Here is a 24,461-nt window from a genome sequence, read left to right as displayed (position 1 = left end):
AAAAAAACCTAATCCCAAGCCAGCCTTTCTGCTGTCCTTCCTTTCTCAACTGTTGGCTTTAGCCCCTTGGACCTGTTCCCCCTGTCCTTTGCCAACTGCTGTCCTGATTCTTTGACCTGTCCTCACCCCCACCCTTTAGCTGAGGGAAGGAAGCACAGCACAGTGCTTTGGGCATCCACCAGACATTCCTGTTTTCATTCTCCAGAAAAATGATTTTCCTTCAGGTCTCCCTCCTTATGTCCTTGGGGAATTCTCCAGGCACTCAGCGGGTATCTGATAAGTGCTGGTGGACTTGTACTGACAGGCGGCCCTAATATACAGACAGTTGGTAGGAATGATTGCAGTGCTGAATTAGATATTTTTTTAATTGAAAATTTTTATTTCATTAATTTATAATAGTTTCCCATGGTTACATGATTTATGTTCTTTCCCTCTCCTCCTCCCCCTTCCCACCCAGCCCACACATATGAATTCGATTTGTGTAAACTGAGGCACAAACTCTATGAAACTTAGAACTCTTTCCCTCATAGGGGGAGCAAACACTTTGGAGCTGGCTAAGACCCCGAGCACCTCTATCTCACTTTCCACAAACCAAGAGATAATGGAGAGAGAGGATACTTCGAAATCAAGATAATCTTTATTAAGCAATGACATACATGTGCAAAAATCAATCTGATACAAATTAGCACTTAGTAGTTGATCAGCAGCTACTTTTTTACAATTCTTAGTGAAAAGAGGCAGGAAATGGCCTGGAAGGGGTAGATCCAGAGATGGATCCGGGTATTATGGGCAGAGTTCAGATTCCCAAGTGCAAGGAGGAGCACAGACATTTTAGCCCAAGACCACGGGACAGTATGAAGTGACTCAGTCCCGAGGTTTTCTTGGGCAATACAATGACTTTCGCTGAGGCCAAGAGATAAATTCCACCAGAGAGGAGTGGGACCAGACCTGGCCAAGTATTTTGGCTAGTTATTTTGGGAGTTTTGCCCAGAGAGGCCTTGAGGACTGGCATGGAAGGAGACAGGGCAAGCCCACCCAGTCGGGCTGTAATTTGTGACAAGGATAGTCAGTTTCTCCAATTCGCTCCGAATCTGGAAGGGCATCTCTAGCGTATTAACATAATTTACACAACTTCCAGGAGAAAGAATTTCTTTCCACCCAACCCCCAGCCCACATCACAGGTCTGAAATCCCGAGATTTGGGAATCCTGGCAGCAACCAGAACTCAGGAGATCAAGCCTAGAAGTACAGGAGAGGAAGCGGGCAGGGTTCCTGGCCAGGAAAAGCCTGGAGGGAAGAGATGACGTGTGAGTTCCAGGCATGCGCAGGAGATGCCGCAGCCACTGGACTACAATTCCCAGAAGGCATCGCTCGCCTAGAACTTATTTTCCAAGGTCAAAGCAGCGGTGATTGGTTCATCCCTCTTCCGTCATTTCCGCCCCGCCCTCCCTGCAGTTTCCCTGCTTCCCAGTGGCTATTTCACCTAATTTTCCCTGCCCGACCTGGGGCGGAATGTGCGGGAGTCCAAAACGGGGTTAGGTTTAGGCAAAGGCGAAGTGCGATGATGCGACGCTTGCGGAGCACCGGTGGCTGGTAGGGGAAGCGAGAGAGAAGCTTTCGCCTCAGGGTGAATAGAGCCCGGTGGGGCGCGAAAGCACTGAAGCAGATTGGGGACATTTGGTGGCGGACCCGGATTCAGCTACCTCCTCGTCACGTGATCCTGGGTCCTCCTCTTCCAAGTTTGAGTCCTCCCTACTGTACAAAGAATCTGCAGCAGTGACGTCCTGGTATCTGCCATTCCGAGCTTTGGTCCTTACTCCTTGAGCCATCATCTCCTCTTCCCAGCATCATCTGGGTAACACGTCCTCCAGGAACCCTTCCCTAGCACTGATCAGGGCCCTCCCCATCCTGAAAGCACTACCTTGTGAATGTTCTGTTTTATCCCTAAAGAGATTCTGTCCTCCAGACAGTCACCTTCAGGAGAGCAAGGACTGTTTCCTTCTAGTCCTGTCCGAAGCCTCCTCCCTGGAACCTCCCAAACCCCTCAATGGAGAAGTGGGGATCTGTGTTCTGTGAGGAAGGGAAGCCCAGCCTGAGCCCTGCTTCTCATAGTGCTCATTTCCTCATTAGCCACACTCTCCCAGGAGGTGGGAGTCCTGAGAAGGACGGGATGGCCCCTGTGCTCCTGCCAGCCATGCTCCCCCAGGTAAGTGCCAGTTGCTTCTTTCCTGAAATTCCACTTCAGGTCAGACACCTTGGGCACATTTCTTTCCATGTGCTCTCACTCTAGAAATTGTGCCTTTCTGAGAATCATATATTTAGGGCTAAAAGTTACATAGAGATCATCTATGTATCCTCCACAAAAATATTACATTTACTTTGGGAGTTTTTAAACTATTTTTAAAATTTGAGTTCCAATTTTTTCCCTTCCTGGAGCCACTTCCCCACCCATTGAGAAGCCAAGCAACCAGATACTCATTATGTAGGGAAAATGATGGAAAACCTTTCCATGTTAGTCATGTTGCAAAAAAGAAAAGTAAAGTGAAAAATACCATCCTTCAATTTACACTCGAAATTCATCAGTTTCTCTCTTCCTTTTTTTATCATAAGTCCTTAGGAGTTTTCTATGAATCATTATGTTGTTCACGGTAGCTGAATCTTTCAGGAATGATCATTGTTACAATATTGCTGTTACTGTACCATGTTCTCTTGTATCTGCTCACTTCACTTTCTGTCAGCTCAGACGTGTCTTCACAGGCTTTTCTGAAATCCTTTTGCTCAAGCTAGGTAGTACAGTGGAAGAGTTCCAGGCCTGGGGTAGAGAGGGCCTAGGTTCAACGTCACAACCCCAATTGCCTTGCCCTTACTGCTTGCCAGAAGTTAAGGGTTAAAAAAGAATGAAATCTTTTTGTTCATCATTTCTTATAACATAGCAGTATTGCTTTGAAATCTTATGCCAGGACTTGTGTAGCTATTTCCCATTCATAGACATTTCCTCAGCTTCTAATTCTTTAGCACTACAAAAGAAACTGCTATAATTATTTGTGTACATGTAGGTCTGTTTTTCTTTTGTTTCTTTGGGATAAAGACCTAGTAGTAGCATTTCTGATGCAAAGGGTATGTACAGTTTTGTAGCCCTTTTGGCATAGTTCCAAATTATTCTTCAGAATGGTTGGATCACTTTACATCTCCACAAACAGTACAGTAGTGTTCCAATTTTTCCACATTCCCCTCTAGCATTTATCATTTTTATTTTCTGACTCTTTAGTTGATCTGATAGGTGAGAGGTGACTTAGCGGAATTGTTTTCATTTGAATTTCTCTAATTGGTGATATAGAACATTTTTTCATATAACTATTGATAACTTTTATTTCTTCTTCTGAAAAGTGCTATTTATACCCTTTGACAACTTTTCAATTGGGAAATGACTATAAATTTTGCTCAGTTCCCTCTATATTTGAGAAATGAGGCCTTATTCAGAGAAATTGCTATAAAACCTTTTTCCTGATTGCTTTCTAATTTTAGCACCACTGTTTTTGTTTTTGAAGAACCTGGATTTCATGTGATCAAAATTCATCATTTTACTTTCTGTGATCCTCTCTTTTTGGTCATAAGTACTTCAGAATTGTTCTGGATCATGGTATTGCTGAGAAAAGCTAAGTCTTTCACAGTTGATCATTCTACAGTATTGCTATTACTGTGTACAAGGTTCTCCTTGTTCTGCTTTTTTCATTCTGCATCAGTTCCTGTAGGTCTTTTCAGCTCTTTCTGAAATCATCCTGTTCATCATTTCTTGCAGCACAATATTAATCCATCACCCACCAACATATACCAGAATTTGTTTAGCCATTCCCTAATTGATGGACATCCCTTCAGTTTCTAATTCTTTGCCACCACAAAAAGAGCAGCTATGAATATTTTTGTACAAGTATATTCCCCCCCCCTTTTTTTTTATTTCTTTGGGATACAGACCTAATAATGGTATTACTGGATGATAGGGTATGCATTCTTTTATAGCCTCTAGTGCTTTTAATAAGAATGGATATTATATTATATCAATAGCTTTTTCTGTATCCATTGATATTTAATATGATTTTTATTGTTTTTGTTACTGATATGGTCAGTTATGTTTATACTTTTCCTAATATTGAACCTGTCCTATGTGAATTTTAATTATGTGCCCGCATGAGGTAGAAGCATTGTTGCTAAGACATAGAACACAGGCATTTTCTGATCAGAGAATTACAAGGTATGAAATAACCTTGTTAAACAATGAAAACATTACCTTTGAAACACTGTTCAACCCTTAACCCTGCCACCTTGCTTCCAGATTGACCAACTTCAGGAGAACCATTACATAGTTGTGAAACACTAGTATCCATGGCAGTAAAGCCATGAGATAGTCTCTTGGACACTCCCTTAAACAACTCAGATCTGGTCTTATTTACTGATGGTTCTTCTTTTATGAGGGATGGCATAGGCTGCACTGGAGCTGCTATAGTCACAGAATTTGCCACTGAGTGGTCAGCATCACTGCTCTCTAATGTTAGCGCTCAAGGGGCAGATCTCATAGCTCTGAAACATGCCTGTAAAATTGTCAAGGGTAAAAAGGCAACAATTTTTATGGATTCTAGATATGCTTTTGGTGTTTGTCACTCAGTTGGGATGCTATGACTCTAGAGAGGATTTTTAACCTCAGCTGGAAAATCCATAGCTAATGCAGTTCTTTCTGCTCTCCAGCTGCCTGAAGCTCTAGCTATAGTTCATTGCTCTGCCCATACAGGTGACACTGACCCTGTCTCTAGGGGAAATGATCGAGCAGATACTGCTGTAAAGCTAGTGGCCATAGAAGGGCCTGAATTAATTTTAACATTAACAACCACTGATGATTTAAATTTATCACTTTCCTATAATGAAAAGGAAGTGGAAAAATGGAAACAAAAATTTAAAGCAAACCAGATTAATGGAGTATGGATGTCATCTGAAGGAAAACCCCTGCTCCCTAGAAGTTTCTATCACCAAATTTGCCAATCTGTTCATAAAAATGGTCACTTTGGTACCCAGGGCATTGTGGACTCTGTCAAGAGAGTATGAATAGCCCCCAGTATAATACCATAGCCTCTAAAGCAGTGGTTTTCAACCTCTCAATTTGTAGCAATGAAAATGCATAATGCATATCAGGTATTTACATTCCGAATCTTAACTGTAGCAAAATTACAGTTTTGAAGTAGCCACCAAAATAACTTTTTGGTTTGGGGTAACTGCAACATGAGGAACTGTATTGCAGGGTCACGGCATTAGAAAAGTTGAGAACCACTGCTCTAAAGTGGGTTCAGCCTGCTCTACCTGCTGTGATAATTAAAATAGTTGGTTGTCATAAACTGTAGTGATTAAAATAGTGGAAGACTTAAATTGTAGTAGATATAATAGTGGATGAGTAAATTGTGACCGCAGAAAATATGTTTTCACCACAGTATCTTGTTTTAAATCAAATATAAGGTGGTCACCAGGGAAATATTCCCAATTATGAATATACCCAAGTCAACTGGGTTTTATAGAGAATTTAATTAATAATATAATGAGGAATTAAAGAAAGAGAGAAAAAGGAAATAATGAGAAAGGGATAAACCGGCCCTGGCCAATCCTGGCCAACCCAGGCCTAAGCCCTAAGAGAAAAGATCAGTCAGTCTTTAATCACTCACCACAAGATCTGTCCAAGCAAGAATATAGACACCAGTTCAGCCAGAGATCCTTCTCCAAAGAGGGATTCTTCTGACTGTCCTGAGACTCAGCTTTTTCTCTCCTTATAAAGGGAATTTTCTCCTATGTCACCTCCCCTAAGTTCTCTCATCTACCAATCACAGTAGACGTTTTTCAAAGGACAGACAATTCTTAGTTTACACCTACGAAGACTAATCTTTTGAGTAATTCACACCTGAGTAGACTAGAATATCTGAGTAAGTTTTCACCTCTTTGCTCCTTGTAAGTTCACAAGTTGCCTGACCTTTATAGGTACTTAGCAGCCCTTTGTATTATATCCAAAAATAGGCATGGCTTAAGAACTTTTTTGTCTTACTATAAGTATGGGTTTAAGTATCTTTCATTGTTCAGCAAAGAGTTTACAACTTTATCTTCCCCTGGGGCATGCTTAAGTATGGTGAAGTAGAGTTCTCACATTCCTGATCAAGTACCTTCACTGCCCAAATGGGGAATGGTCTTAACCCAATCTTATGAAGTAGGGTCTGGGAATTTTTAAGGTTCACACTGCCAGACATATAACCAGCACACCTTTCGTGGCAAAGCCTTTGGTGAGCGTCCTCTGGCTTACTCACCTTTTGAACACCTACAGATAGATTTCATAATAATGCCAAAGGCCAGACATTATAAATTTTGTGTGTAATATTTATTGGGAAAGGAAATAGGATTGGAAAAATGGGGATAATGGGAGGTTTGTATAGGGTATGGAGGAGTTAAGGGGAGAGAGGGTATATTGCTTGGTGAGGCAAGGGAGGGAGATGCACCCTGCTGAGATGAAGCAGCAGGGGTCCGATAAGGCCTGTTTGTCCTGGAATGACTGAACTGAAGTTCAGCTCCCTCTATTACCAAAAAAGATAGTCCACTTATCTGACTGTGAATTCAAATAATAGAAAGTTTAATAACCAGTTGGGATTGGAGTTCTTTCCTCAGCTTCAGAAATTAAGCCAGGCCAGAGGCTGGCAGAGGGTTCTCCCACTCCCCTCTACTCTAGATCAGTCCAGTTTTGTCTAATTTAGAATTTTAGCAGTAGACAGAAAGCAAACAAGAACAATTCTAACCTTCAGAAGCAATTGGGCCTGAATCTTCAGGCTGAACCAAGAAGAGGCACACCACACCAGACTGGGCTGAACAAGCTCCTCTCTCCTCCAACACCAGGAAGCAAGCCCCAACTCGGCAGGAAGGAAGTGCTAGTCACAAGACCCAGCTGCCACTCCCAGTTGCCCCTTCCCCCACAAACTGTCAGTCTTATTTCCTTTCCACACTAGTCATAATAGATCAACTGACCAGATGGCCGGAAGCATTTCCTGTGACCTGAGCCACAGCGACTTTTGTTGCTAAGGTGCTTTTAAAAGAAATTATTCCTCGCTTTGGCCTGCCAGCACATATTGATTCAGAGAGAGGAAGTCATTTTACTGATTCTGTCTTAAATCAAATATATTCTTGCTTGGGGATAACTCCAAAATTCCATGTTCCATATCATCCCCAGAGCTCAGGCCAAGTTGAGAGGATGAATAAAGAACTTAAAATTATGATTGGCAAATTATGTACTGAGACCCATTTAAAATGGCCTGAAATTCTTCCTCTGGCCCTATTTTATCTTAGAAGCAGGCCTAGAGGAGACCTACACATCTCACCATTTGAGATGCTTTTTGGACATCCATCTATGTAGGCTAAACCTTTCTCCCCAGCATATACATCACTATTAGTGGGAGATACTACTATTGCTTCCTATATACAGGAATTACAGCACAAACTGTATGAACTCCATGAATCTGGAGCTGCAGTACAAGCCGGACCACTAGACTTTTCACTTAACGACCTGAACCCAGGAGACAAGGTGTATATTAAGAATTTCCAGCGTACTGGACCAACTCAGCCTTCCTGGGAAGGACCATTCCAAATATTGTTAACTACTCCAATATCTATAAAGGTTGGAGAGAAGGACTCTTGGATTCATTGCTCACATGTAAAGAAAGCATCTTCTGTTGAGACTGATTGACTGTATCCTATCACATGCACTGGAGATAATCTATTGACAAGTAGATACTGTTTTTTGAGAACACATTAAATTCCTGATTTTTTTCCCTTATTTTTTTATTGCTTTTCTTTTCTTTTGATTAGAATATTTGATTTTTTCACCCTTTTCCTCATTTCTTGTACTAAAGGTACATACAATTAAATTTTTTTCTCTCTGCATTAATGTTTTATGTATGTGTGTATGTGTATATAGATATATAGATATATAGATATACCCCAAAGCTTTAAACTGTGGGAACCTGCAATTTATTGATAAAATGTTATGGAGCTGTGATTAATGTTTGTGTCTGATTCCAGAAATGGGATAAAAACAAGGAGCACAGACTTAACCTGAATAGTGCCATATATATATATGTGTATATATATATATATATATATATACACATATACATATACATATATATATATATGTATATGTATATGTGTATATATATATATAAAATGATCAATGGGGAGACTAGTCTCCCAATGATCATCAGGGGGCATTGTGAAGATTGGATTTAGCCATCTCCTGATTGTAGCAATGAAGGTACTTAGCTCTTCCTTTATAGTGAAGCTAGACTTGTAAGCTACAATCTATTTTTAAATTTTAACAACAAAAAGGTGTTAAATAACTACAAAAGGTGAACTTAACAAAAGAGGTGTTAAGTAACCCAAAAAGATATAATCTAACCAAAGAAGGTGAGAACTAAAGAATGAGCAGTTCTGGAGAAAAGCGTCTGTTGTGATTGGTAGATGTGAAAATTAGGGGAAGTGACACAATAGAAAAAGATCTTTAAAAAGAGAACCAAAAGGCAGAAGGAGATCATTTTCAATCCCCCCTGATGATCATTGGGAGACTTGTCTCCCCATTGTTCATTTAACATAATAATAATTTAACATATAGTCCTAAAACACTTCTAACTAAAAATGTATATAATACTTCACTTTCTAAGAGGAAATTATACAATAGTTAGAGATAAAGAGAAAAAGAAAAACCAATGTTTTGCTAGGCACATTGGCAAAAAAGTCAAATTAGGGGGCAGTCCCCTTTGGCATAAAATTGTACATTTTCAGTAAATGTTCAGTCCCCTTTTGTTCAATCGATTGCACTCAAAAGTTCATTCTGGATCTTTTTGAAGTAGTGTAGGTATAGGAACCACCTGCAATTCCTATATAAAATACTTGTGGGTGGTGACCTGAGAAGGAGAATGGAGGAAAAATAGATGAATAGATAATATAGATAGAGGGAGAGACACAGGAATAAAGACTCGGAAACAACAAGTATGGGGAGTCGCAAGCTCTGTGAATACTTCCCATGGGCAAGGGTGCCAGAGAATTAATGAGAAGTATGAGGAACAGGAAAACACGTGGGGAGAAAGGAGCTCCGTAATACCTGTCATGGACAAGGGTGCCAGAGAATTAATTAGAAGTATGGGGGCGACAGCCTTGCAAGAAACAAAAGATCAAAAAAGGTAAAAGGATTAAGAGCAGGATCAAGAGAGGAGATCAAAAGGTGTAAGGGAGGCAAGAGAGAGTCTCGCACATGTTCCCCAACTTTTATTGGAGATTTTAGGAATGTGAAGTGGGAGGTGATTAATGAATACATGTATGAGTCAATTATCAAAAGAAAAAATCAAAAACATAAAAGAAAAATAAATAAATGGAAGAAAAAATTAAACTTTGAGAGAAAACAATTCAAAATTCGGAATCAAAATATCAAAAACTATTCATAAAAATTTTATAAATAAAAAGAATAAATTCATAACAGGCCCTTGTATTAGGGTCCAATTAAAGTAATTTTTATCTTATCCCACAGGTGTGTAGGACAGAATACAGTAATATTTCACTTACCCATTTGCAGCCAAGACTACAGGAAGTTACCACACTATAAGAGAAAAAAAGAACTTGAATTTTTGGTGTGGTAGGGAAGTGTCATTTCCTGGTCTGATATTTCATTTCTCAGGGATAGGGGAGCCAGACTAGCCAATTGTTAGGTATTTTCATAGAAAGAATTTTACGAGTGTTGTTCATGGAGTCCTGCATTTAAACATATTTCAAGCACCACAACCTTGAGTCTCACACTATGTTCAAGTCCTTTCATATTGGCGTAGAAATTCATCAATCCCACATGGAATGGTTTCTTTTGACCTCTGTGTTCTTTTGGCACTTTTCAGGCTAAATCTGTGCTTCTATGGCACTATGTAGATAAAATCTGTGCTCCTTTTTTGATCCCTAGAATCATCCACAATCATAAATAATAGTCCCATAATATTTATCAATAAATGGCAGGTTTCCATAGTCTAAAGCTTTTTGGGTATTTTTATGCTAAGTAAATGGATATCTTAGCTTATTGCAAAAATCAAAAATAGTTAAAAGAAAATCTTTTCAATACAATTACATGTGCTTAAAATGCAAAAAAAAAATGAGAGAAAGAAGGAAAAAATACTGTATGGCACAAATAAAGTGCAATAAAATAGTACAGATCCATCAATAAGGAAGTCTTACATATTAGTTAAATACTACCAATATAGTCGATTATTCATTTCCAACAGAGGGTACTCATTTTACATGGCTACAATGAATCCATGAGTCCCTCTCCCCAATTTTAATAGCTGTCAGTGTAGTTAATAGGACTTGGAATGGTCCATCATAAGCAGGTTCAGTTGACCCCATACGTTTAAAATTCTTTATATACACACTATCACCTGGGTTTAAATCATGAAGCAAGAAGTCTATGGGACCTACTTGAAAAGCAGTTCCAGAGTCATGGAGTTCTTTCAGTTTTGTTTGTAATTGTCTGAGATATATGTAGCAATGGTTGTATCCCTTCTGAACAATGAGGTATAGGCAGGGGTAAATGGTTGTGCCTGAATAGATGTATACCCAAATAGAATCTCAAATGGTGAGATGTGTAAATCATCTCTGGGTCTGCTTCTGAGATAAAATAGGGCCAGAGGTAGAATTTCAGGCCATTTCAAATGAGTCTCCATGTACAATTTTCCAATCATACTTTATTTATCCTTTCAAGTTGGCCAGAGATCTGGGGATGATATGGATTATAGCTTACAATTCTAGCTTCACTATAAACGAAGAGCTAAGTATCTTTATTGTTACAATCAGGAGATTACAACTTTATCTTCACAATACAGAAAGAGCTAAGTATCTTCATTGTTACAATCAGGAGATAGCTAAATCCAATCTTCACATAATCTAATGAGGGAAGACAGTACACCAAAGGAAGTATAAAGGAGGAGGAAATGCAATAAGGTTCCCAGCTTAGGGGCATGATGTTGTTGGGGTTGGAAAAAAGCAGACTAGCTCATTTAAAATGATGGGTTAGCTGGAATAGTGTGAGACATTTGTAAAAAATATACATACACACAGTATTTGTGTACAATGTTCTGTTGAGTCTATTTCATATTACATTAGTCAATGCACATTTTCCAGTGCTTCTCAGAATTCTTCTTATATCATTTCTTGTTGTATGAAAACAATCCATTGTCCATATACCATTTTTTCCTAGCCATTCCTTATTGGTGAGAATTAAGTTTGTTTGCAGTGTTTTGCTATCCCAAGGAGGCCTCTGATGAATGTTTTTGTGTATACATTTAGTTGAGGCCTTGATCTGGTCATAAAGAAAGGGTATAGAAGTCTGGTACAGTGGATTTGGAGTTGAGAGGATCTGAGATTCAGTTACACATGTGCCAGTTATTCTTCTTTTGACCTTAATAAGCAAGTTGCTTTCCCTCTCTGGGCCTCACTTCCCTAACTTATAAAATGAAAAAGTTGCACTTCTAAATAAAGGAATTAGAAAATAACGGTCCTTTTAACTCTCTTTTCAGTTATAAAAAACATTTTAATCAGGAGATGGTAGTTCCCCCTGCTCCCCTTTGCTCTTTTGATTTGGGGAACGTTGAATACCTTGTTTTCATTTCAAAGCACCACATTTTATTTTATTTATTTTTTGTGGCATCCTCCTTCATTGGAGGTTTTTAAATTTATATTTATTTCTTTTCTTTTTAAAATATTTTATTTTCCCAATTACATGTAATAATTTTCAGCATACATTTTCCCAACTTATGTGATCCAAATTGTCTTTCTTTTTCCTTCTCAACCCCCTCACTTCCTGAAGGTGGTAAATAATTTGATCTCGGCTTTATATATATTATTCTATAAAATATACTTCCATATTAACCATTGTCAGAAAATACTCATATAAAACCAAAACTTCAAAATAAAAGTGAAAAATACTATGCTTTGATGTGCATTCTGACTCCAACAGTTATTTTTCTGGAGGTAGATAACATTCTTTGTGGTAATTCCCTCAGAATTCTCAGGAATCGTTATATGAATAAGAATACTTAAGTCTTTCAGTTGATCATCAGACAGTATTGCTGTTACTGTGAACAATGTTCTCCTCACTCTTCAGTTCATGTAGATCTTTCCAGCTTTTTCTGATATTATCGTGCTTATAATTATAGTATTCCATCACCATAGTATCACAGGTTGTACAACCATTGCCTAATAAATGGACATCCCATCAATTTTCAGTTCTTTGCCATTACAAAGAGAGCTGCTATAAATATTTTTTGTACAAGTATGTCCATTTCCCCTCCCCCTCCCCCTTTTTTTAAATCTCTGGGAAACAGACTTGGTAATAGTGTTACTGGATCAAAGGTTTTGATAGCCCTTTGGACATAATTCCAAATATATTCTAAAATGAACCAGAAACTGTATTGGATGACAAATAAATAAATGAAACAATCCCTATTGGCAAGGAGTTTACTTTCAAGCTTCATAACAGTCAGAGCTATACCTAGATAAGCACAAATATTTTTGATGTTTCAGGAATCAATGACATTCAAGGATGTGGCTGTGGAATTCACCTGGGAGGAGTGGGGACATTTGAATCCATCTCAGAAAAAGTTGTACAGGCATGTGATGTTGGAGAACTATAGGAACTTGGTCTCTTTGGGTAAGAACAGCTTCTTCTTTGGAGTCTTGATATATAGTTTGGAAATTTTGAAGATTTTGGCATACAAAAGGAAGATATTCCTAATTCTTTTGTAGCTAAAAGACAGAGTACTTGTGTAGTCTGTTTCCAGGAAAAAGGTTTTTGCCAATATGCCTGGAAATTGAATTCTTGATATATTGTTATCCTTGAGAATGTATCTTCCCCTCTCTTTTACTTCTAGTCCAAGATTGTCCATTAATCCTAGTGTAAGTATCATTATACACAAAGTATTCCCATTGTCTAAGCCAGGAATGAGTCAAATGAATTATTTTTCCTCAGGCCTACTCTGTAATCTATTCCTTAAAAATATAAAATATCATTCACTAGTATCCTTTCAATCTTTCCATCATGTCTACTGTTTTTCCCAAAGAGAGCTTAAAGTAGTCATGAAGTCTTTTAAGTGTTATGAATGGTTTTTTAATGTAAGTCTTCCCCTAACAATTTCCCTACCTCTCTCTCTCTCTCTCTTAACAATGGTTGAAAAAACTCAGGCATAATCAGCTAGCATTACCAGTGCCTTTGATGTTATAAGGTAAATTCTGCAGCTTTATGATTTTCCCACCTTTCTGCTAAGAGTTGGAAGAAATATTTCAGTTATCTAATTTGTGGTAGGATTATGAGACGACTATCCTTTTTTTAGCCCTTTTTAAATTTTTAATGAACAGGATTTGCAGTTTCAAAACCAGATGTGATCTACCATTTGGAAAGAAAAGAAGCATTTTGGAGGCCAGAGGCAGATATTCCAAGAAACAACTGTCCAGGTGACTACATAAAAACTAAGTATGAGTCATTGCAAACTACAGTTCTTGTTGGTCATTTTAGGTCAAAGCTCTCATAAAATATTGAACAAAATGGCCTTACTAAAGCTTCTCTGGCCTGTTCAGAAGAGCTGAGATTTCATAACTCATTACATTTTGTTGTTTTTCTTTATTCAAATGTACCTCCATTCTTAAAAGAAATTGTTGCCTGAGTTAGGGGGAGGTATTTCTTTTCTGTTCGTTGGAAATTATCTTAAGCTGCATATTCCTGCCTTGCTTACATGAAGTCATTCTCCTTTTTATTTTATTTTTTTCATTGTAAGTTATTTATTTAGTCATTTTAAAACATTATTCCTTGGTTTCAAGAATCATATTCTTTCCCTCCCTTCTCTCCCCCCACCCTTCCCGTAGTTGACATGCAATTCCACCGGGTATTATATGTGTTCATTCTCCTTTATAAAACATTACATAAAATATTAAAATTTTTCCTTTTTGCTTTTGTCACCTTCTTACATTTTCTTCTGTGTTGCTTTTATGATTATGTTACTTTGCTGATGTTAATTTTTAAAGTATGTAATCACAATCCAATTCACCTTTAGTCTGTCATTTTGTCACTCTGATTTCTTTATGCTTTGAAATTACATCCATAAAGGTGATATAATATATTCATATAGTAGGACTTGTTTAGCCATTACCCCATCATTGGACCTATACATTTTTAATATTTTACTATTTCACAATCGCTTTTGTGATCATTTTTAAGTGAGATCTTTGTTTGCTTTCAATAATAATTTTTTAATATAGGCCTATTAGTGAAATCATTGGGTCAAAGGATATGAACAGTTTCATAGCCTTGTCTGAAATTGCTTCATTATTTTTCAGAAAAATGGCAACTGCATCTTAATAAGTACTTATTTCAGATTAACTATCAAAAAATGTTGTCATCTGAAAGTATCTTTGTTAATTGATAGCTATTTAATGATTCCTACAAATTGTTTTCATTTTTACTTCTTTGACTACCAGAGTGTAATGTTTCAGATTTAATAATTTACCTTAAGAGAAATACTTCTAGGTCTTCATCTTACAAATTTGAATCAATTCCTTACAAAGCAGATATAATTTTAGAGGAAATTTATAGCAGCAATTGTCTTAGATGACCCCTTTTCTTCATAGTCTTTATTCTGTTTACTTCATGTCTCCATCTTTGCCCTAAGTGATTCATTTACATATATTTCCTCTGAGTAATCATACTTTTCACATTCGATAAACTGTGATCCTTAGTGAAAGACTAGTGGAAAAGCATAAAGATAGCTTTAAAACCTCTGAGCAAATAAGATCCTTGGGAAAAGGAATTAGAGGCCAGATTAGTTAATTAGCTCTTTATTCTTCTTTTCAGAAAGCAAAGAATTTACAGGAGATAATCCTTATGAATGTGGTGAATATACAAAGATCTTCAGGAACAATGAACATCTTCCTGTGCTTCAGAGAACTCATACGGGAGAATTATTTTATGAACATAAGAAGTGTGGGAAGGCTCTCCACTGGAACTCAGAATTTACTCGACATCAGATGATTCATACTGGGGAGGAACTGTATGAATGTAATGAATGTGGAAAAGCTTTTAGGCAGAAAATACTGCTTCATGTACATCAGAGCATTCATACTCCAGAGATTCCCCATCAATATGAGGAGTATGGGAAAGCCTTCCTCTGCAACTCTGAACTTTTAGAACATCAAAGAATTCATACCAGAGAGAAACATTATGAATGCAGTGAATGTGGTAAGATCTTCAAGAGTAACATGCAACTTAATGTTCATCAGAGAATTCATACTGAAAAAATTCTTCATGAAAATGAGGAATTTGAGAAAGCCTTCCATTGCACCTCACATCTTAATCATCAAACTATAGAGAAACCTTATGAATGTAATGAATGTGGGAAGGCCTTCAGTAGGAAGACACAACTTACTGTGCATCAGAGAATTCATCCTGTAAAGATTTGTTATGAATGTGAGAAGTGTGGAAAGGCCTTCTATCACAACTCAGATCTCACTAAACATCAGAAAATTCATAATGGAGAGAAACTTTATGAATGTAGTTTATGTGGAAAGGCTTTCAGGAGAAAGACACATCTTACTGTTCACCAAAGAATTCATACTGGAGAGAAACCTTATGAATGTAGTGAATGCGATAAGACTTTTGGTAGTAAGATACAACTTACTGTGCACCAGAGAATTCATACTGGAGAGAAACCTTATGAATGTAGTGAATGTGGGAAGGCCTTCAGAAGGAAGACACTACTTACTGTGCATCAGAGAATTCATACCGGAGAGATTCTTTATGAATGTAAAGAATGTGGGAAGGCTTTCCCCTACAACTCAGTTCTTATTCAACATCAAAGAATTCATACTGGAGAAAAACCTTATAAATGTAGTGAATGTGGAAAGGCTTTCATGAGGAAGTCACAGCTTAATGTGCATGAGAGAATTCATACTGGAGAGGAACCTTATGAATGTAGTAAATGTGAGAAGGCTTTCAGGAGTAAGATACAACTTACTCTGCATCAGAGAATTCATGCTGGAAACATGCTTTATGAATGTAAGGAGTGTGGGAAGGCCTTCTATCACAACTCAGATCTTATTAAACATCAGAAAATTCATAATGGAGAGAAACCTTATGAATGTAGTGAATGTGGAAAGGCCTTCAGGAGGAAGGAACATCTTACTGTGCACCAGAGAATTCATACTGGAGAGAAACCTTATGAATGTAGTGAATGTGGAAAGGCCTTCAGTAGGAAGACACATCTTACTGTTCACCAGAGAATTCATGCTGGAAGCATGCTTTATGAATGTAAGGAGTGTGGGAAGGCTTTCCCCTACAACTCGGCATTTATTGTACATCAAAGAATTCATACTGGAGAGAAACCTTATGAATGTAGTGAATGTGGGGAGGCCTTCAGGAGTAAGACACTACTTATTGTGCATCAGAGAATTCATACTGGAAAGATGCTTTATGAATGTAGAGAGTGTGGGAAGGCTTTTTCATACAACTCAGAACTTGTTCGACATCAAAGAATTCATACTGGAGAGAAACCTTATGAATGTAATTTATGTGGGAAAGTCTTCAGGAGGAAGTCGCAGCTTACTGTACATCAGAGAATTCATACTGGAGAAACACCTTATGAATGTAGTGAATGTGGAAAGGCCTTCAGGAGCAAGAAACATCTTACTGTTCACCAGAGAATTCATGATGGAAACATGCTTTATGAATGTAAGGAGTGTGGGAAGGCTTTCCCTTACAACTCAGCATTTATTGTACATCAAAGAATTCATACTGGAGAGAAACCTTATACATGTAGTGAATGTGCAAAAGCCTTCAGAAGTAAAACACTACTTACTGTACATCAGAGAATTCATACTGGAGAGATTCTTTATGAATGTAAAGAGTGTGGGAAAGCTTTCCCTTACAACTCAGGACTTATTCAACATCAAAGAATTCATACTGGAGAAAAACCTTATACATGTAGTGAATGTGGGAAGGCTTTCAGGAAGAAGTCACAGCTTACTGTGCATCAGAGAATTCATACTGGAGAAAAACCTTATGAATGTAATGTATGTGGAAAGACCTTCCGCCGGAATGTACATTTTACTCAACATCAGAGCATTCATACTGGAAAAAGACATTATAAATGTAATGAATGTGGGAAGACTTTCAAACTGAAGATACAACTTGCTCGACATCAAAGAATTCATGCTGGAGAGAAGCCTTAAGAGTGTAATGGATGAGGGAAACTCTTTTGGCTGACGACACTTTTATGTTCATCAGAGAATTCTTCCTGGAGACATTTTCCCCCTGAATGTAAGAAATATGGGATGGCCTTCTATTGCAACTCACCTTTTATTAAAAATTAAATCATTCATACTGGAGAGAAATCTTATGAATGTAGTAAATGTAGAAGCCTTTAGGAGTAAGTTACTATTTCCTGTATATCAGAATATTCATACTGGACTTATTCTTTATGATTGGAAGGAATATGGTAAGACTTTAAAACTCAGGGGTTATTCTACATCAAAGAAATCTTAATGGAAAGAAACATGAATGTAGTGAATGTGAAAATGCATTTAGAAGATACAATTCACTGTCCATCAGAAAATTCATATTGGAGAGAGATGTTATGAATGTAACGAGAGTGAGGAAACCCCCAGATGGTGGAAACAATTTCCTCAGCATCAAAAAATTCATTCTGAAAAGAAAACTTTTGAGCATAATCAATGTGGAAAGGCCTTTACCCATGAGAGAATTCATAATATATTCCTTATGAATGTGGAAAGATTCTCCAACTGACTAGGCTATGAGCCTAGTCTGAGCCCCTGGGTACAGTTCAGAGTCCTCATTTAGCCATCATGAGAGAAGGAGATAATGTGCCCTCCCTACAGAGACCTCTGATGGGGCAGATTTAGTATTAGTCCCTGATGGACTTTCTGAGAGATATAGGTTATACTGTTTGAACCAGAAGATATGGTGTGGGTAGTGGTATCGGGAAAGTCTTGGTATCAACTTTCATCCCTCTATAAATTGCATCCAAGAGGCTTATGGATGACCTCTTGTCCATCAGATGAGCCTGATGTGTGGTAAATAATTTTTGACTCCTTGAGGAAAGTATCATGATCTGAGCTGTGTTCCTGATGTTGCTGTTGCTGCTTTTGTTTATTCATCAGAGTAGCCACCATGAACCATATAGATTTGGAATCATATAATTAAAACAAGGGCCTGTGACTTGTTGAAACAATGTGATTTCTTCCTACTTGCTCTGAATATCAAAGTGAAGAAATTCAGTGAAATGAAGGTAAACAGTGGAAGGAATTATGACTTTCTTGAGGGAGCCAATGCCTTGACATCTAATTAATGACACATGTAAAAAGATCATGAGATTCCTATTGTGATAAAGGGATATGAACAGGGATTCTTCAAAGGAAGAAATCAAAGCTATCAAAAAGTATTCTAAAACACTGTTGATTAGAGAAATTAAAATTAAAATGATTGAGATAGTGCCTCACACCTGTCAGACTGGCTAATATGACAGAAAAGAAAAATGACAAATGTTGGAGGGGATGTGGGAAAAGAGACACTGATTCACAATTGTTTGACCACTCTGAAGTACAATTTGAGATCATGTCCAAAGGGCTAAAAAACTGCATCCGCCCAGACTCTCCAATAGCTTGAATCCCAAAGACATCAAAAATAAAGGACCTCTATGTCCAAAAATATCTAACACAGCTCTTTATGTGGTGTCAAAAAATTGGAAATTGAGGAATTGTCCATCAATTGGGAACTGGCAAAACAAATTGGGATGTGATAGTGATGGCATACTGTAAAAGATCAAATGAATATTGATTAGGCATAGAACATAATTAGAACATTGGGAAATAAATACCTGAGAAAGGATTTTTTCCTTGTCTCTGCTATGCATGAACAGGAAAATTACTGTGGGCTTTTTAACCCAGATAGAGAAATTCTCAAGAGATTATGGAAAAAGAATTCCCAGCTGCTCCTAGGAGGAACTGTTGGAAATGACTGTCACTCTTTTGGGGATTGAGATTTTTCCCTCTGGAAAATCTTGGAAGAGTTGGTGACAGTTGATTTGAGGGAAACACCCAGAGATTTGGAGGAAGCTTGAAAAACAGATCATCTGTGAGAGAAACTGGCTTGGCTGTGTCCCATGAGACTGCAGGGGATCAGTAGGCGGCAGAATAAAGCAGCTTGCCAGGAGCTGAATCTTAGAGATAAATTATAAGGAAAGGAATTTAATTATAAACATATATTTGCTTTAAGGTAGGTATATAGCCAGTTTCCGGGGATTAATAAGATATTTAAGAGTAGTGTTAAGGAGAATCACCCTTGGTGATCATGAAGACTTCCCTCCTGGAGAAGATTTTGGGGTTCTGGGATTTAGTTTAGAAATCTTTAGGGAAATACCTCTCCTATCAATACCCATTTCATTATCCTTTCCCTTATAGTCTCCTAATTAGTAAGAAGTAGGGATTTTTTTTATAACCAGTCTCTAGCAGAATTTATCATCTGCCCATCCAACCTATTTCTCAACTGCAAACAACTGATTCTCCATATTGTGACATACAAAAGAGTGGTTGCCTTAAACTGTGACCTTAAAAATATGGTTTCAAATAAAAAAATATAGTGGTTGCCATGGGAAAATTCCCAAATATTAAATATACCCAAGTCAGCTGGGTTTTATAGAGATTTTAATTAATACAAATTAAGGAATTAATGAAAGGGAGAGAGAAAGAGGAAATAATGAAAAAAGGGCTAGGCCAGCCTAGCCTTAAGAGAGAGATCAGTCAGTCTTTTATCCACTCACCACAAGATTTGTCCCAAGCAAGATTCTAGTGTTCAGAGAGACCCACTAGTTCAGCTCCTCAGCTCAACTAAGTTCAGCCACTGAGCCCTCCAATTCAGCTTTGGCAAGCTGAACTCCAGAGGCCTTTCTGACCTCCTTTTAAAGAGAATTTTCTCCTATGTCACCTCCCCTAAGTTTCACATCTACCAATCACAGTAGACGTTTTCACAGGACTGACCATTCTTAATTCACACCTGAGTAGACTAAACTTTTGAGTAATTCACACCTGAGTAGACTAAAACTTCAAACCTCTTTTGTTAAGCTTGTCCCTTGCAAGTTTGCAAGTTGCCTGACCTTTTAGTGATTAATTTGACCTTTATAGGTACTTAGCACCTTTTTGTATTAGATCTAAAAATAGACTTAGCTTAAGGGCTTTTGCCTCACTATAAGTATGGGTTAAGTACTTTTTCATTGTTCAGTAAGGAATTTACAACTTTATCTTCCCCTAAAGTATGCTTAAGTATGGGTGGAGTCATGTTAGAGTTCTCACATTCCTGACTAAGCCCCTTAATTGTTTAAAATGGGGAATTGTCTTAACCAAATGTTCTAAGGTAGAGTCTGAGAATTCACAAGTCTGAGAAATTTTAAGATTCACAATATAGGCAGTATCTTGTCAAAGATTATTGACATCAATCAATAAGATCAATAATTTCTAACATAACAAGTGGTGAGCCAATAAGGACAAAAGATCCTAAAAAGAGATAGTTTTTTTAAAGCTGAGAAATACAGAGTTTAGTCTGATTTACAGAGAACATTTCCCTTCAGCACCACAGGGGGAGCTGTGTATCAACTGTTAGAGGCATTGTCAGAGTGAGTCAGAGGGGTAGCATTCACAGAAAGAAATCAAAAGTAACTATATTCAACAACAACATGAGTCTAGGGAATAGGACCCAAATTTTTCCAAAGAAGATACCTGTATGTATATGAGGGAGATACCATTCCTGAAATCCATACTGAATGTATTTACAACCCTAGGTGGTTGTGGAATGCTCTTAGGAATTATTCTTAAAATGTTAATCTATTACATCTCACAAGTCAAGATATGAAAGAAAAAACAACTAAAGGACAAAGAGACATGAAAATTGATTACTTGGAAAACATTGTACTTAAGCTAGAAAAGATTGACCAAATGCTAAAAGGAACTAAGCTAGAAAAAGAAACTATGGAATTGAATAACAATATTGGAGGGTTTTTCCCATTACACAATATCCCAGTGATAACCCCTGAACATGAATTTATAAATGTTAAATATCATAAGGACTTCATCCAAGCTGATAGAGACAGCTTTAAAAAGGGGGACTCCACTTGAGGAGAAACATGTAGCAGTCATCAAAAAATTTGAAAAGACAATTAAGTAGTTTGACCCTGATTGCCTGGATTTTCAAGTTCTTATGGATAAACTTCTTACAAAAAGGAAAAAAGAAAAGACTGTTAGAGAAACCAATGAAAATTGCCACACCCCTTACTGGCCTCTTGTTAATCCACACTGGAAAGTTAACTTTCAATACAGGTATGACCAACTAGTAAAAGCAAGGCAGGCAGTGATTCAAACAATGAAAGATTGTTCTGACAGACCAGGGATCTGGACTAAGTTTGAGTGAGTGAAGCAGGAAAGGGGAGAAATGCCCTCTACTTTTATGGATAGACTGATAGACCTCAGAGAAAGATACATAGGACTTGACATAATGAGAAAAGGAATAAGGTATTTAAGGGGGCAGTTTGTAAAAAATACCTGTCCTGTAGTGAGAAATTATTTTAAATAACAATGCCGTGGTTGGAATGAGATGGAGCTAAATGAATTGAGATGGGTTGCCCCTTATGTTTACAATGCTGATAGAGAAACATGAAGAAGCAAATAATGAGCTATTGAGGAACTGAGGAAAGAGATAAGAAATCTGAAATTAAAACTTGAAAAAGTGGAGAAACAAGAAAAAACTATAGCCATAGTGAAAGAATATAGACCACCAAGGCAGTTTTAATGATCAACAAAGAAATTTTAATACTCAGAGTACATGATGTTACATGTGTGGGAGAAATGGACATTTGATAAGAGATTGCAGATATTGGGGACAAGTGTAAAGGCAGAATGGGAGATATTTTCCAATAACTTTAGGAATAATGGAAATAATTTGAGGGGAAACTAAGGCAATGGTTTTAGATATGGTGCATACCAGAATGGATGAAATGCTTTTCCAAATACATTCCAGGATAGATATTAGTGATAACCAGGCTAAAGTAATGCAAACATATATAAAGAATGGGGCATGCCCAAAATATTCACAAGTGGTTAGTGCTAACATACAAAAACAAGAATCTTGGAAGGGTCATTTATGAAGGTTTTCTAGGGGAGATGGCTTTGTAGACATTGATAATGAAAAGATAGAAATAGAAAATTTAGAGAGTGAAGGACAGGATGAACGATATAATTTTCCTGATCCTGAGTTAATTATATCAATGATTCCAGTCCACTCTCCCCTGAACAGCTCTGAACTGCATGTAACATTAAAAGTGGGAAATATTCTTTATTACTGCTTGCTACACACCAGGACTTCCAAATCAGCCTTAAAAAATTCGCCAGATGAAAATTATAACTCTGTGGGATCAATGAAGGTTGTGGGGATTTCAGGGACACCCTTTGAGGTGAAAAAGCTGCCAACCAAAGTGGTATCTGTGGGGCCATTGTCTGTGGAACATTCATTTTTGTTAATGCCCAACTCCACAATGAGTCTTGTGGGGTGGGTCTGGTTGTATAAATTGTGGGCAACAATTGTGTCCTCCAGGTGAGATTTCTCTGGAACTGCCAGAGAAATCACTAGATTTATTCCCAGTACTGTTTTTAGAGGACCCAGATGCAAAAAAAGACTCATGTTTATGAAATTCCCACAGACATCCCAGGCTTTATGGGCATTTTACCGTGGTAGATTTATGTTCTGCATTCTTTTTCATCCCCGTTCACAAAGATTCCCAAAAGATTTTTGTGTTTCTATGGAAGGGCACATAATACACGTGGTGGTGTCTTCCACATTATGTCGAAAGTCCTACATTATTCTACCAAATTTTAACAGAAGACCATGCTAATATTCAATTTAGTGAGAGCAGACTTACCCACTTTGTAGATGACTTGTTGGTAGCTTCTCCATCGGCTAAAGCATATCAAAGGGATAGTAAGCACCTTCTGATGGAGCTATTTAAAAGGGGACACGATCTCAAAATCAAAGGGGCAATGTTGTCTACCTAGAGTGGAATATTTGGGATTTGTACTATCAGAAAAGTCTAGATATATCTCTGGGGAAAGAATTGCAGACAAAAACTAACTGCATCAAAAATAAAAAAGCAGCTAAGGGCTATCCTAGGAATGACATGGTTTTGCAAGCAATGGATACCGTGCTATGTAGAAATAACAAAACCACCACAGAGCTGAAAAGAGACATTGTAACAGAGCCATTGAAATTAACAGCAGAATGCTTGTAAGCAATTACTAAATTAAAAGGAGCAATACTCTCAGCCTCTGCATTGGGAATTCCAGACTATAAGGCATTTGTTTTGCGTGTCCAAGAGAGAAGAGGCATAGCACTATAAAGCAGTGGTCATCAAAACAATATGGTTGGCTAAGAGACAGAAGGGGTGGATCAGTGGAATAGACTAGGGGTAAATGACCTCAGCAAGATAGTGTTCAGTAAACCCAAAGATTCCAGCTTTTGGGACAAGAACTCTCTCTTGTGAAAATAGGATTAGCTTTCCCCTTGCCTACTTTTGAATTGATCAACCAAAACTGAAAACACCCCTACTTAACAGTAAGGGAGTTCAAAAGCAACTTGGAGAGCTTCACCCTTTTAACTCAGTCAGGAATTTGTGAATCCTTTGATAAGAGTTTACACCCTCCCACACACACTGCCCCCCACCCCTTGGCAGCACTAAGCAAATTAAGAGATTGCAATTAGCTCCCATAAAGTGGAGGAAGGAACAGGAAGTGACATGGGAAAAGGACCATTAAAAAGGCCTGAACTTCCTGTCCAGGAATCTTCGGCCTGAATCTGGGTCTTGGAGGATCTTGGACTGGGACTGAGGCTTGGAATTACAACTTGGGACTTTGACCAGGGACTCTAACTCTTGGACTGCTTCTAGTAAGATTGCTCCTAGATCTCCTCCTTTGGACTTAGGCTTGGATGAGTGAATTGCTAACCCTCTTTTCCTTGCTTCTGGAGAGATTAGTTCCAGAGAGGCCTTCCCCTCTTGGAGGAGGCCTCATGGATGGAACCCTTGTTTAATTCACAACCAAGTCCTCCAACTGAGGGGTTGACAAGCCATGCCTGGGTTGATCCGGAAACCAGAGCAACGTTTAGGGTGATAAGCTAGACAAAGAATGCTTGGCCTTTGATCCAGCCATACCACTGCTGAGTTTTTACCCTGAAGAAATGATAAGGGAAAATATTTGTATAAAAATATAGCCACTTTGTGATGGCAAAACATTGGAAAATGAGGGGGTGACCCTTGATTGCAG

At 37.9% G+C, this 24,461-nt stretch overlaps 1 protein-coding gene across 3 annotated transcripts; it reads left to right on the top strand.

The window, feature by feature from the left end:
- Positions 1-1,441: 1,441 nt before the first annotated feature.
- LOC107648922 (zinc finger protein 850-like) lies at positions 1,442-23,480 on the top strand. Of its 3 annotated transcripts, XM_056813009.1 has the most exons (5): positions 1,450-1,854; positions 2,130-2,205; positions 12,624-12,750; positions 13,455-13,550; positions 14,944-23,480. In XM_056813009.1, the coding sequence occupies exons 2-5, from the start codon at positions 2,170-2,172 to the stop codon at positions 17,313-17,315; spliced, it is 2,631 nt and encodes an 876-aa protein (XP_056668987.1). In that variant the 5' UTR covers positions 1,450-1,854; positions 2,130-2,169; the 3' UTR covers positions 17,316-23,480. The 3 variants fall into 3 exon arrangements, with proteins under 3 accessions (XP_016283607.2, XP_056668987.1, XP_016283608.2); XM_016428121.2 differs by having other exon boundaries at positions 1,442-2,205; XM_016428122.2 differs by lacking the exon at positions 13,455-13,550 and having other exon boundaries at positions 1,450-2,205.
- The last annotated feature ends 981 nt before the right edge of the window (positions 23,481-24,461 follow it).

The sequence above is a fragment of the Monodelphis domestica genome, chromosome 1 (assembly GCF_027887165.1).
Source record: "Monodelphis domestica isolate mMonDom1 chromosome 1, mMonDom1.pri, whole genome shotgun sequence".
Lineage (NCBI taxonomy): Eukaryota > Metazoa > Chordata > Mammalia > Didelphimorphia > Didelphidae > Monodelphis > Monodelphis domestica.
Note: the sequence above shows the minus strand (reverse complement) of the source record. Positions and strands in the feature narration are given on the sequence as shown.